At 42.7% G+C, this 13,512-nt stretch overlaps 1 protein-coding gene across 1 annotated transcript; it reads left to right on the top strand.

Annotated features, from left to right (window-relative positions):
* Positions 1 to 638: 638 nt before the first annotated feature.
* zdhhc24 (zinc finger DHHC-type containing 24) lies at positions 639 to 7,022 on the top strand. The gene is made up of 3 exons (XM_064326122.1): positions 639 to 1,280; positions 2,269 to 2,546; positions 3,926 to 7,022. Exons 1-3 carry the CDS (start codon positions 976 to 978, stop codon positions 4,231 to 4,233), a joined length of 891 nt encoding a protein of 296 aa, XP_064182192.1. The 5' UTR covers positions 639 to 975; the 3' UTR covers positions 4,234 to 7,022.
* The last annotated feature ends 6,490 nt before the right edge of the window (positions 7,023 to 13,512 follow it).

Raw genomic sequence — 13,512 nt, 5'->3', positions numbered from 1 at the left:
TACTTAGTATTGATGTTTTATTGTAACAGCAAAATAATTCAGTGTTTTTAATGACAACTGTCTTTATGAACCTGTAATAATGCTGAAAGGTCAATAAATAAATAAATAAATATTATCAATTTAAAGTAATTACGAACAGTGTCAATTTCGATAAAACGATACATGGTCTCAAATTACCCACATTGGAAGTTTTGGCTCTGTAGACCTAACACTGTCGATTACATTGCCGTGCAGAGACCTTTTGAGGGCAGGTGCTTAAAGTCAGAAAAGGGAACACCAACCTAGTCATTGCAGAGAATATATTTATGACATCAAAAATTAATGACAGCAACAATTAGCTATTATTATTTTTTTTTAAATCAAAGGGAGACATCGAGTAGGCTATTTGGGGCAAAGTGAATAGCTCCATTTGTATTTCGCAGTAAAACGGTTGTTCAGGTAGGCTACATGGGCGGGTTTATTATTAATTTAGGTTAACTAATTTAATTAATGGTTTTTTCCAACTGGAAGCTGAAAGTGATGCAGTTTTTCGGTAATATAGTTACACATTGACATGTCTGTTTTACCAATAGCCTAACTCATGATTGATGAGAACGCCTGTGAGATCGCGTGCCTCGGAACCCGTGAGGTTAGTAGCTCTGTGTGGGGAAGTATCCATTTCACTGCAACACCGATTCACAAACCACTGGCAGGCGGGGAGCAAAGTAGTTTGTTGATGAATGTTCTCGCATTTAAAAACCAACTTTTGTCATTTGTGTCATATCGTAGAATATATTAAATTAGTTTACAAGCAAACAGTTGTGGTCAGTATTGTTTTCAGTCAGTTAACGTTAGCTAGTAAGCCCGGCAAATGATTATCCTGAGCAGTACAGTCTGGCAATTGCTACCTTCCAGCTAGCTGCTGCGAATTGGCTTTCTCTTTATTAGCTATTACTAAATTAATTTAATCGTATTTAGCACACACTGGGGAGAAGAATGTCGACATTTCGTAGCCGAGTATGGAGCCGCTTGGACAAGGCGTGTCGTTTACTGCCTATCGTAGTAAACACTGTGCTGGTATTGTCCATCACTGCAGAAGTTAGTTATCTTGTATTAGTAGAGGCACCACGGGAACCGGAGAAGCAGAAAAGCGAGTGGTCGGCGGTCTGGAAATCGGTGCATCTTTTATGTCAGTACTATATGTTGGGCAACATCACGTGGAACGCCTCGCTGTTTCTCAAAACCAGCCCGAGCATTCGCGGTGTATTCCTCGGCGGTGAAGGCGTCGGTCAGGGATGGAGGTATATTTATAAGTTACCTAATTTAAGTTTTAAATACGATGTCATTCATGTGTTTATTAGAATCTTGAATTATTGGAACTAATTTCGTTTTGTTCGGTTCCATTTAATCACGTGATAGCATTACAACTTTCAACGGCGCACCTCGACCAAAAATGTTCTCCATCCTAGTTACCTGTAGGGGCGCTGTTCTGTGGTTGTAAAATGGGTTGTAGGTTATTAATCGCTTCTCCGTGACACCACTTGCTGTCATAATCTGTGCCATATAGGCTAGTTTATTGGGTTTTAGGCTGTGAGGTTTGCAAGTCTTACCTGGTAGCCAATTCACTGTGATTTGATGAAAATGTTATATCAGCCACGCCCAGCCCCGACCCCTGTATGATTTGTATCATGGATGCCTCAATAAATATATTTCAGCTACTGGCCACAAAATACAGCATACAGGCCCTACATTCTGTGGTCAGTGTAAAAGAGGGGTGAAAAGGAGTAACATTGGCACCTCAAATGCATACATAATGCTTTACTTCAAAGTGGAATACTTCTATATTTATTTAAGGAGGATGCCCTCTGAATGTATCAATGTCTGGCTAGTACATAAAATATCTTTGTTGAATACTCCTAGAAGCTGATCATATCAAGGGAAAGCACTTAATGGACAAGCAACGATTGTCTGCTAGCTTGTGTTCCACCCCACCCTGCAATTAATAAAAGTGATCAGTATAGTATAATGGGTAAGGAGCTTGTCCGATTCCTGGGTGGGACATTGCCATTGTACCCTTGAGCAAGGTACCTAACCTGCATTGCTTCAGTATATATATATCCAGCTGTATAAATGGATGGGACAATGTTGTGTAAGTCACTCTGGATAAGAGTGTCTGCTAAATGCCTGTAATGTAACGTAATGATCACGACATTAGTTAGTGATTAGCATTTTTGCAGGGGTTCACCGCTGCAGCCGGCTCATTCGCGTGCGCTCGCTCCCTCCCGCCAGGTACTGCTACACCTGCGAGACGCACACCCCGCCGCGCTGCTCGCACTGCTACGACTGCAACGTGTGCGTGCTGCGCCGCGACCACCACTGCGTCTTCTTCGGCCAGTGCGTGGGCTTCCGCAACTACCGCTACTTCCTGAGCTGCCTGCTGTTCATGTGGGCCGGCCTGCTGTACGCCGTGGTGATGAACGCCGAGGTCTTCATCGTCATCCTGAAGGAGGGCGTCACCCTGCACAGCGTCATGCTCCTCATCGTGCCCTGGATTATGCTCGTCTCCGGTGAGTGGCTTCCGGGGGGTGGGCGGAGCCTGTGAAACGCCATTTTACGTTCACTTTACATGGTTCAGTTCAGCTTCACTGTGTTCAGAGTCTCTTTTACAAATATGCTGTACAGGAACATAGGATATCAGAAAAATGGCAGGAAAAAGTTAGGAAAGGCTGGCCTCGAACCACCAAAAAACCCTGAAGGGAAAAAACATCAAGTGGGATGATGCAACGGTAAAATACTGTGTTTTTTAGTGTGAAACTACTAAAAAAAAAAGACCTTGGTGCAAAGAAATCAAGTGTAGGAACTAGGAACCCAGCATAATGGACGATCTGTCCTCTACCGGCCTGCCTGATGTCAGCACTTGCTTCAAGGCTAAATGGTAATAGAGTGGTAATGGGGAGGCTACTTACCAATCGCAGTAGGCAATTATCTATCATTGATTTTTATTTTATTTTCATGTGTAAACCATTCATCATGTGAACAGAAAAGCAAAGCTCCCTGCGGTGTTTGGTTTGTTTGCAGTTCATTAAATGCGATGCTTTTCCTTGGCTTTGCACTATAACTCATTTAAATGGAATGTTTTTCTGGTTCGTGCAGAGAAAAAAAAAACACAGGGGTTTGGATTGTAGACATAAACCAATGGCATTACTAGGGAGAGTTCCTGTTAATGAAGGAACGACATTAACTGATGACTAGCCAGCAGCCGTTGTTAATTCTTGCGGTCCACAAAGAATGGGTTGAAAAGGAATTTGCTGATGAGACAGCCATGGAAAGTCATCATGCAGTGATGTGGACTTATTGGGGCATTGATGGAACCATCAGCATGTTGTCATTGTCTCACAACCCGGTTTTAGTACTCTAAACTGTTCAGAAGGAGTTGTACTTCTCTAACTTTCATCTGCAATTCTGGGCGGCTTCAGTTTGCCACACCTAATAAGGCGGTAAAATGATTCACTGGGCTGCCAAACTGAACTTCCTCCTAGAACGAAGAGGAAGTTGGAGGAAAGGGCACATGGTAGAGTGGGATTATAGGGGTGTGTGTCACAAGAAACAAAGCAGAAATGCTGCTACGCTAGTTCAGCACTCTTACGCATCTGAATTTCCATTGCCTTTTTGGGGAAAGGAAACGCCTTAGTTACACGGTGCGTCTTCATTGCTTTCCTTTCTGGAAAATATCAGCGGTTTCCAGTGTTCTTGTCAGAACCCCGGACCGATTCGAACACCAGATACCCTTTTCGCTGTCATTCATAAAAAGTCACGAAGCCAAGTTATGTTACTATCATGGAATCTGACTCTCTTCTCCCTTTGTTTCTCCCGCTTTCCCGTTCTTCGCTTTTTCTCCTTTTACCGCCCTTTCTCACCCGTGGCTCCCCTCCTCTTCCGCTCTCAGGTCAGGTGACCGCTCGGGCCTTCGCCTTCGCCTTCATCGCGGACACGTGCGTGATCGGCTTCCTGCTGGTCGCCGCCTTCCTCTTTTTCCACGTGGGCCTGATGCTCCGGGGCCAGACCACCCGGGAGTGGTACTCCAATCGCCGGCCCTACAGCCTCGGCCTGCTGGGAAACGTTCGGGAATGCCTCGGCCAGCGCTGGTACCTGTGCTGGCTCAGCCCCCTCATCCCCTCCCCGCTTCCTGGGGACGGCATCCACTTCCAGGTCACTGGGCCCCTGGAGCCTGCTGGCAGCACTGCCTCATTGTAACCCAAGGGATTAGACCCATCATTACCCACTGGTGACGCAGTCTGGTGACAGTCTAAGGGAGAATAATTCCCTTTATCTTTGTCCTCTCCTGTGGGGGCTGATCTTTATACTCAGATAAAGGAACTGTGTGATTTTTTTTTTTTTTTTTTTTTTTTTTTTTTAAATTTAAGAATGTAAAATTTTCCTTCAGGCTCACCTTGACTTCATAGTGTTGGAAATTAGATGGACTCAGATGCATTCTGCAGTGATTTGCTCCAAAGCAAAGGACAGCCTTGGCATTGTTCACATCGTAATGTCGTTCTGTGTAAAATTGCAGAGCTCTGTCTGACTGAAAGTTCACTCTTTGCACTTGAGTACAGTTTGCTTGTCTACATGTTGGTATTTGCACCTCGAGTTTCTCGGTTCACGTTCTAGCACTCTAACATATTGCCACTGTTTTCTGATTGAAGGGGCACAGGGAAGACTAAAATCAGAGTGTGAATGACAGATAATTTTCCTCAGTGTTTCAACAGTTACTTGCGTGTGCACTGAACAGAGTTTGTTGATCACTGTACAGGAAATGTTATTCAGCTTATTTTGTCTCGTGCCTGTAATTAATTGCACTGATCTGACATTAATTTTATGGCCTTTAAAAAAAAAAAAGAAAAAAAAAAAAGGATATCACTGTTTCTGAGATGGACGCAAATTAGTGGTTTTACAGTCCAACAGTGCCCTCTATCTTTTGTGCAGTATATAACCATAAGAATACATTGCATTAGTTATAAAGCTGCCGCTTCTGTCTTGAACAGAGGTGTGCTTCGAGGGCCATATCGTTTCTGGTTTCCATGCCAACTTCTGGCCTTACTTGGCCTTAACATTTACGGCATCTGACATTTTAGCCACATTTCTTGATAATTGCATGAATGACAGCCAAATATTGTTCTTGTGTCCATATATCAATTTTTTTATGGTGATCTAACTTGTGAACGAGTGAACCAGTGTTGGTGCATACAGCCAGTTAGCTCATTTAGCCAGGGTAATGATGGAAACAAAAACGTGCACACCAGCCTTCCAGGACTGGAATTGCCCGCCCCTTATGTAGAACACCTTATACAAAAGAAGCATGTAAGTGGCTTCATTGAGAATAATGAATATCTCACTTTTTCCCATCACAACTACCTCAGTGTCACCGAGTGCATTAGTGCATTACATATTGGAGGACTATAAAATACTGTATTCTGCATTGCACTGCAGTTTTTTCATTAGTTTCACTTTATTATGGGCATACTGAGGTCCTTTCTCCTCAGAATAGTCATTATTATGTCTCTTTATATGTGGGTTTTGATGTAGGACCAGCAGTTGAAGAGTGAATATGAATATATAACTGGAGTTGCTTTTTTTAGACAGCGGTTCAGTGGACCGGTTATAGAGTTTGTCTCTGTGGGCATCCCTTTGCCATTGAAGCTCTCCCTGTAGCCTACATGACGCCATGTTTAGTGCTAAATGTTGGCCATTGATGATATATGGTATTTATTATGCTCAGTGGTACATGGGCCTGCCTTCTCCTCCTTTCCCCTGGGCCGGTGTTGTGGTTTGACGGGATAAGCAGCCGTGTCAGTGCGGCCTGTTGAAGCCTCGCTGTTGCAGGTAGCTCTTGTGTTGCTTTAAACAGAATTTCCCAGAGCATCCCTGCGCCAGTAAAGTGCCCACGGTGTGAAATGTCAGTGCATGTGGCATGACAATAACATAACATGTTAGTATTTGAATGTTTTCGCGACATTGATGTTTGCCAACAGCGCATGAGATTCTTGTATTGAAATATATGGTCAGATATTTTGTTCGAGACTCTCTTCTGTGTAATTCCAGTGTTCCACTATAGTGTTCAGTGTCCTGGTCATAAGCCAAGGTTAGTGTTCAGGGTCCTGGTCTCAAACCAGGGTTGATGTTCCAGGGTCTAAAGGTACAGAAATATGGTACTTCAGGCTGCTGCGTCAGAGATACCGGACTACGCCCCCTTGAATTAAGACCAGAATGTTAAACCGATGTGTGGTCTGGCTTGAGCGGGAGTGCTCTCCTGTGTGAAGATCTGGACTAGGACAGCCATGGATTAGCATTGTTTTGTTTTGACACCTACAGTAGGTCTGTCATGGGTCTTGGAGGTTGTTTCTTGAAACAGTTGTACTTAGGGAACTGAAAAAAATAAGTATTTGCCTGTAGCAAGCTTTAAAAGCAGCCAGCCTTTGGGCTGGATGTGTTTTCTCTCCCCAGTTTACTGTATTGATCTTATTCCTTCTGGAAACAGAGTTAGGTGTCCTTCATGGTTAAGTGATGTTATTTTCTGATGTGGCTGCTTTTCGCATAGATTCCCATGGTGGTGTGCAAACTCTCAAACCGTGCAAGATTTTGAGGCTCCAGAAACAGGATGAGCAACCTGTTTAGCTCTGTGCCATTCAGTGGGAAGCACCGTGACTATTTTACCCTTTTTTATGAAGTGGGATAATCCTTGCCTTAAAGGGAAAAAATTGTGAATTATGGTCTGGCTGTCTTTAATCAAACCTGTGCCGTCCTCTAATTTGTCTATTGTTTTGACACCTGTGTATTTTTAAAGCTGTATCATAATATATACCTTTAATTGTGTGCATATACTACACTTGGATAATATTATTTTGAAATTTTGTTTCCAAACAGCATGTAGATTAAGGCATATGTCAGATTTTAAATGTGCAAAATTTTGGTGCAAAATTCTGTCCTTGTTGTTTGGTTTTCCTGTCGGGAGATTTTAATAAAAGGTTCAGATACTTGTGCTATGATAGGTTTGTATTATCTGTGGGTACGTCCTGGGATAGAAAAGTGTGGAAGCGTCTGAAAACCTAACTATCATCATCAAAAAAAAAAAAAAAAAAATTCAAAATGAGAATTTTTCTAATGACAAAGTTTAAATTGGACAAATGTTCCTTTAACTCCAGCTTGTACTAAATTGTTATTAATGGCTGGCCATCGTAAACATTTAGTTTTAATGGATGCATAAGGACTCCTCCAGAAGTGGTGTTGATGACAGATGCTTGAATGATTGTGTTTAGTGAAAATCAAGCCAGATAAAAAGACAGAAAAATGGAAAGCAGCCAGTGCTACGGATCCTTCACGTCGTTAAGTTGGAAGCTCAGCTCAGTCAACACACTCTGTGTGGAGTGTTAAGTGCCAACAAGGTCCATATTGGCAAGACAGCCAAAGGCATTCTATCAATAATATCCTGTGACATAAGAAAATACCTGGTCAAAGCATCATGCTCTATTTACCTAATGGCTTTCACTCAGCCAGTTCCGTTTCACAAAGGCCAGGTCCCAAGAACACTCACTTCAGCATGCCAGCTGAGGTGGGGCCTAAACGGTTCTATGTAGTCAAGGTGACCACAAAGATGCAACACTCACTTAATGGCCACACAAGCCCACCAGGCGCAAGGCATGCACAGCTGGCATTGCTTATGACGGTGACCACATGACGTCATTTCACTTTGACCTTCACTGTAGAGCCCGTTTTATCATTGCCGTTAATGATGAATGTTAATTTGCGTAATTTGCCATGTCCGTTCAATTATTCTGTTCAGTTATTTGTATAGCACTTTTTTTTACAGAGATACGGTCACAACAATGCTTTACAGTGGAAATACAAAAGAAAATTGGACAAAAAAAAATAAAAAATTGTGGGTATGCGTTCCATATGCTTACTCCGATGGCAACTGGAAGTGCCCTGGCTTTGTCTGGACCCTTAATCTGATGGCATAAAGGCTTTTTCCTGTAAAATCAGACATTTCAGATTCTCTTATGTCTTTTTCTTCAGCCAGCCAACTCTCTGGCTAATGAGGACATAAGCAGCACTCCTGCAACTCCGAGTATCATGGTCTGTCTGAATGATTAACATAATCAACGCCAAAACACAATATCCTAAATATGAGTAGTCCTAATACAATTTTTGGAAATGTACTAGACTTGCACACTGACATGACATAAGCTTAGATACCATAATTGACTCCATTGTTTTTGGACCTATGCACCTGGCTTTAGTATTGGTTTAAGGTACAAACTGTTGCAGATTTTGTAATTTATTGATATTTCAATTCGTTTTTGTTGGCAAAGGTTTGCCGTTTTCCACGCATTTTATGTGATAACTACGGTTTATGGTACGGTTATCAGACTTTTTTTAAGTAACGACCCAATAGCGCACGTTCGGTGAATAATAAAGTAGACAAAGGAGCGTTACATGAGTACACAACAAAATAGAACTTCAGTGTCGGCATAGTCGCGAGCTTGTCTATCGTTGGTCATGTATTATGTATTCACAATCATCCACAAGAGGGCGGAATTATCAAGCTAAACTCATTTCATTGCGCAAAAGAAAAATCCTGCAAGATACTCACCTATTCAGTTACGACGGGAAAGGGAGAGCAAGAAACAAACGACGGGTTGCACCTTGTTAATCGAATTTACCGTTATATAAGACGAATAAGCTTTACTCGATGGTCTAGAAATGATGTTAGCCAGGTCTCGCTCTATTGGTCATATTAAGCAGGTGAAAGCATGTAAGACTATATTTTTTCCAATATTGTAATCTGCTCTGAAAAAGCCCGCCTGCTGAATCAATGTCATTTAATAAAATCGTGAAATGTGTGTGCGTCTTGCATACACCTCATTTATTGTTCCTCAACGACAGTTTAGTTCAACCGAATCCACAATTTGTTTCCACAATCTACTTATTGTTGTATTATTTGCGACAAACAAATGTTATCATTTTATGCTCTTACTTTTAGAAAACCAAACAGGATATATTCGTTTATTTATCTAAATTCTGGCAAAATTCATTTCCATCTTTATTTATATAGGCTATTCGAGTGATTCTGAGTGCCAACGATGTAACCTCTTTCATAAACGAACGCGTTAATCTAAGAATGTTGATGGAGACACGGGCGTTTCCGATCGATTGGTCAGATTGTGACCCTTGGTCAGAACCTTACCTTAGCCAATAATTTGCCAAAGGAATTTATAATGTCGGGAGCATGTGCTTGGCTGTTTGCGGTGAGGTAATGAGCCGGCCATATGGCCATGTTTAAACAGGGACAGCTGCTGACACGCCACCCCATTGTGTGCGTAAAAAGGACAGAAAAGAAAAAAACGATGATGAGTCGTTGAATTATTATACAGACTTATCTTACTCGGCATCACTCTCTGTGCCTCTAAGGCCAGCGGCACACGCGCCCCATTGTCTTGCTCGGTATAAGCAGGCGGGACCCCCCTCTTCCAACGCACCCCGTCCTCTCTGATGCTGATGGACAGTTGGTTGGTCCTTTGTCTCGCAACATCCCTCCACAAACTGAGCGCCCCGTCACCCCCCTTCTCCTGTACATATGACCCCTTGGCACATTCCGCCAGGCGGTCTGTATACTTAGCGACACATAATACCAGAAGAAATAAGAAATATCATTTAGTTACAGCGTCACAAAAATAAGAGATTTATAATGGCCAAAGACGGTTAGAAAAACGACGAACAGTAGGCTACTATTGAAATATGCGCGGTCGCACGGCACTAAATTTAGAACAATCCCAGGACGTCTCCCCCAAGTTTGCCCTGAAATATTAGGCATTGCAGCGGCTCGTGATTAAACAGTAATTATAAGGCATTACGGAAAACCATTTCCAAATTGGAAAGGTTTTGCATCGGCCTATGTGTCAAGGAAGAAAACTATAACAGCCATCCGATCCTCATTCAGCCCAGCTGCCATCGCATCTGCTGTGGGTCTGCGGGGTGAAAAGCTTCCCTTTCGGGCAAAGTGCGTGGAGAGAGCGGCTCTGTAGGCGAGGCCCGCCGCCGTCTTCCCCCAGGGACTTTCGTCTACGTAGCCCATTTGAGAAAGATTTCTCCCCCATCTCCTCTGACAGGGGGAGTCCCTGGAGTCCCAGCGGGCATCTGTCCCTGGTGCCTTAGCTTAGAAAGGGCAACGGTCCACTCTCATGTTCACTGAGAAATATGTTTTTATTATTAATACTTCCTCCACGATGCTATATTTCCCTGTGCTCATAACGTCATAAGTGAATCTACAGAATAAACAAAAAAGTTACTTCCTATTTGTTTACTGATAAGAACAATCTGGTTTGAAAAAAAGTATCATATAGCTAGTAAACATGTGATATAATGTGCAAAATAATCTTTTAAACAATGACTTTAATAGTTACAGACGTGAATGCAGTGCAATGACTTAACTAGTCACCGATATGAATGCCATTTCAGTAGAAACTTTTACTTTAACTCACTCCCAACCCTTACCTCAGTAGATAATAACTCAGGCCAGGCTTTTGGCATAGTAGATGGGGACGTTAAGGAGGCATTTCACCAAAAGATATAACTGGAGCAGGGATAATGGAGTTGGCATTACGGCTCCTTATTTGCTGGCAATTAAGAATAGAGAGGCGTGATAATATGACTGCTTACTTAATGGCGTCAATTTAAACATCCAGCACTTGAGTGGACCAAAGACAACGTACATATGCTGCCTTGGGGGCCCGAGGTTGGTCCCCCTCTGTGTCAAACGGCTGAGAAAAGGAGGGGAATAATAGGGCTTCAGCGGGGCGACAGTGGGGGGGCAGCTTTAGCCCCCCAGCAGAGACATCATCACGGCCACCAGCAGCAGCTCGTTGACTCTTTTGTGCGGCTGGAGGGCTGAAGGTCTCACTTTTGCCCTCTGACCTCTACACCTTTGCTGGCCACAGTCAAGGTCAGTTGGGCTCCCAGCTGGCGGTTCCAGGGTCCTGGAGAGAGACTGACCCTGACGCTACTGTGCTGGTTATGCAACCTGACAGTTAGGCCAAAGTCAAAATCACGCATAAACTTCAGAAGACATTTTGTGGAATATGTGCGCTATTGTGATATTTACTATAACTATGTATTTTTGATCAGAAAGTTATCTGTGCCCCAAACTTACTGTACACCGTCCTTTTCACCTTGTGCAGGACATTATGTCAAATAAATTAATTTCAATGTTTCTGTATCTTTACTGTTATGATGATTTGAAATAAATCTTCATCTCAATCTTAGGGAACTGTACTGTGGCCTCCCATGGCTTCCTGTTTCACTGGAGGCAGTGGTAAACCTGTCTGGAAGAGGACGCACAGCGAGGCTATGATTTAGGAGGCAAAGAAAAAAACGAAGGGTCGCAGTTAAAAATCTCCAAAACTTGCGTAACTACTGAGGACGTAAATTCTGTGAATCTACCATCAGATGCTACCTCAGCGCCAACAGGCTTGTTCAGATTTGCTGAAAAAAAGCATTTATTGAAGGCCATAAACATAAAATATTTTCCGTGTTTCCCCGAGACTGCGATAAGTAATGCCTGATATACTGTAATATCTGCACTTCAGCAGCACGTGGCCTATACTTAAACCAAAACGGCTCGGCGTAAAAAGCCCCATATACCCTTATTTTAAACATGGACGTTTATATAGGCTACACTTTTATAAATACATGAATTATGTATGTGTGAAATTAAATACGACACGACGTAGTGCTATTTACTTTATGTCTGTTTGTGGTCCGCGGTGGACACACAATCGATTCGCGTCGCAGTTTTTTTATCGAAACAAAGCATGTGTTGCAGTTTCTTGTTGTTCATCGAAACAAAGCATATGTTGCGTAATCTCTTCAACATCTTTTAACAGCCCAACGACCTACGATGAACATGAAAACGGTCACAAGTGTTGTCCGTCAAGAAACCTTTGAACGAAACACGCCATGCCCCTCATTAAATCTCATGTGGTTTGGACTGAATAATAGATATCCTTTGAGCCGAATGGCACTGGGGGTGAGGGAGGAATATTGGATGTGGTGCATGAAGACGGAGACAAAAAAAAGAAAGGAAGAGAAAGTCTTGAAGAATCTGCGGCCGTGTCCCAGCAGGTGCAAGCGGACGCATTCCTGGCTGTAAGCTGCTGACTATCAAAGGAATTCCAGCGCAAGCGAGGACAGGCTGCGACAGACCCCCAACCGCAGCATTCTCCGTACCCTCTCACCCCCCGTATCTTTCTCGACTGTCCTCACCACCCCCTGTCCCAGCGGCGTCCACCAGCCCATTCACGAAAACGGCGGGGACAATTAAGTCAGAAAAAGAGAGTGGAGGAGGGGATAGGCAGCTGGTGAGCAGAATTCAAGAGCCAGCCCACAGATTATGAAACAAACATGAAGCCAACAAAACAAACTGTATAGATTGTCCCGCTGTTCCCGAAGTGAAAGACTATAGGACCATGAAAGAGTGACTGAATGTCTCTATACGTTCTTAGTAGTCCCAGTAACATCACAAAGCTGCGAATACCAAATTACTCTCAGTAACTCAAAACTTCTTAAATTACGATTAACGTGTAGCCAAAAACCATGGCACAGGACATGTAAACTGAACACACGTTTAGGACGGGTGGGGTCTGAAGTTTCATCTTAATACTTTTCATTTCATGTAGCCTATAGACCAGCTATTAACTCTATGATTTTAACTTTATCATTAATACGAAGGGGTTGGCAGTAACATATCACAATTCGCTAGAACTTGATAGTATTTTGTATTTTATTTATTAATTGGTTTATTTTTTTCTTGCAGGCAGGCACCTTAGAAACGCTCCGTGGCATAATTAAATAATTATAGTAACACGCTAATGTTCACACATCAAGCGGCACGTGCTTCGTGACAGGTGTGTGTCAGAGAGCGGGTCCTTGTGCCAGGTGAAAGGGTTCAGTTGTTCACTGTATAACAATAACAAACCCACTGCGCACAGTAGCCTACTACAGGACCCGTCGCACAGCAGGTGGAAATGTGCAGACAGTGGACCCTACATGAACAAAAAGCAGACGTATTGCACAGCAACGTTTGATAGATGATTTGACAGCTATCCTTCGGGCAATTCAGTTTGTGCTTGACAACTGTTATAATGTATGCTCTCTCACTACAAATAACAAACTCCTGGTTTGTGTGTGGTTATTCTGAGAACCACATAAAGTAGGCTATTTTAAATCACCCTGTTGTGGTTGCTGAGATAAAACCCGATATAGACATAGCCTATATTTAGTAAAATTTGGAATTTTAACATTAAGACTCCATGATCATTGAATGAACTGTTCTTGTTTTCCCTTGTAAAACTAACAAGTATCTTGAAAGTAATATGAAGTTTCAAATAACTGGATAAAGAGTTTCCAGCCGTAGTTATTCATTTGCTATAGGGTTCTTCCTGTTCAGTTATTTACTAACATAATTGTGGAGTGTTACATATA

This window comes from Anguilla rostrata, chromosome 3, assembly GCF_018555375.3.
Source record: "Anguilla rostrata isolate EN2019 chromosome 3, ASM1855537v3, whole genome shotgun sequence".
Classification (NCBI taxonomy): domain Eukaryota; kingdom Metazoa; phylum Chordata; class Actinopteri; order Anguilliformes; family Anguillidae; genus Anguilla; species Anguilla rostrata.
Note: the sequence above shows the minus strand (reverse complement) of the source record. Positions and strands in the feature narration are given on the sequence as shown.

Bases quoted from the DNA above. Each gene is read 5' to 3' on its own strand.
- zdhhc24 (XM_064326122.1), top strand. From the start codon at position 976: ATGTCGACATTTCGTAGCCGAGTATGGAGCCGCTTGGACAAGGCGTGT. The intron at 1,281-2,268 runs GTATATTTATAA...CCCTCCCGCCAG, and splicing joins GGCGTCGGTCAGGGATGGAG to GTACTGCTACACCTGCGAGA. The intron at 2,547-3,925 runs GTGAGTGGCTTC...TTCCGCTCTCAG, and splicing joins CTGGATTATGCTCGTCTCCG to GTCAGGTGACCGCTCGGGCC.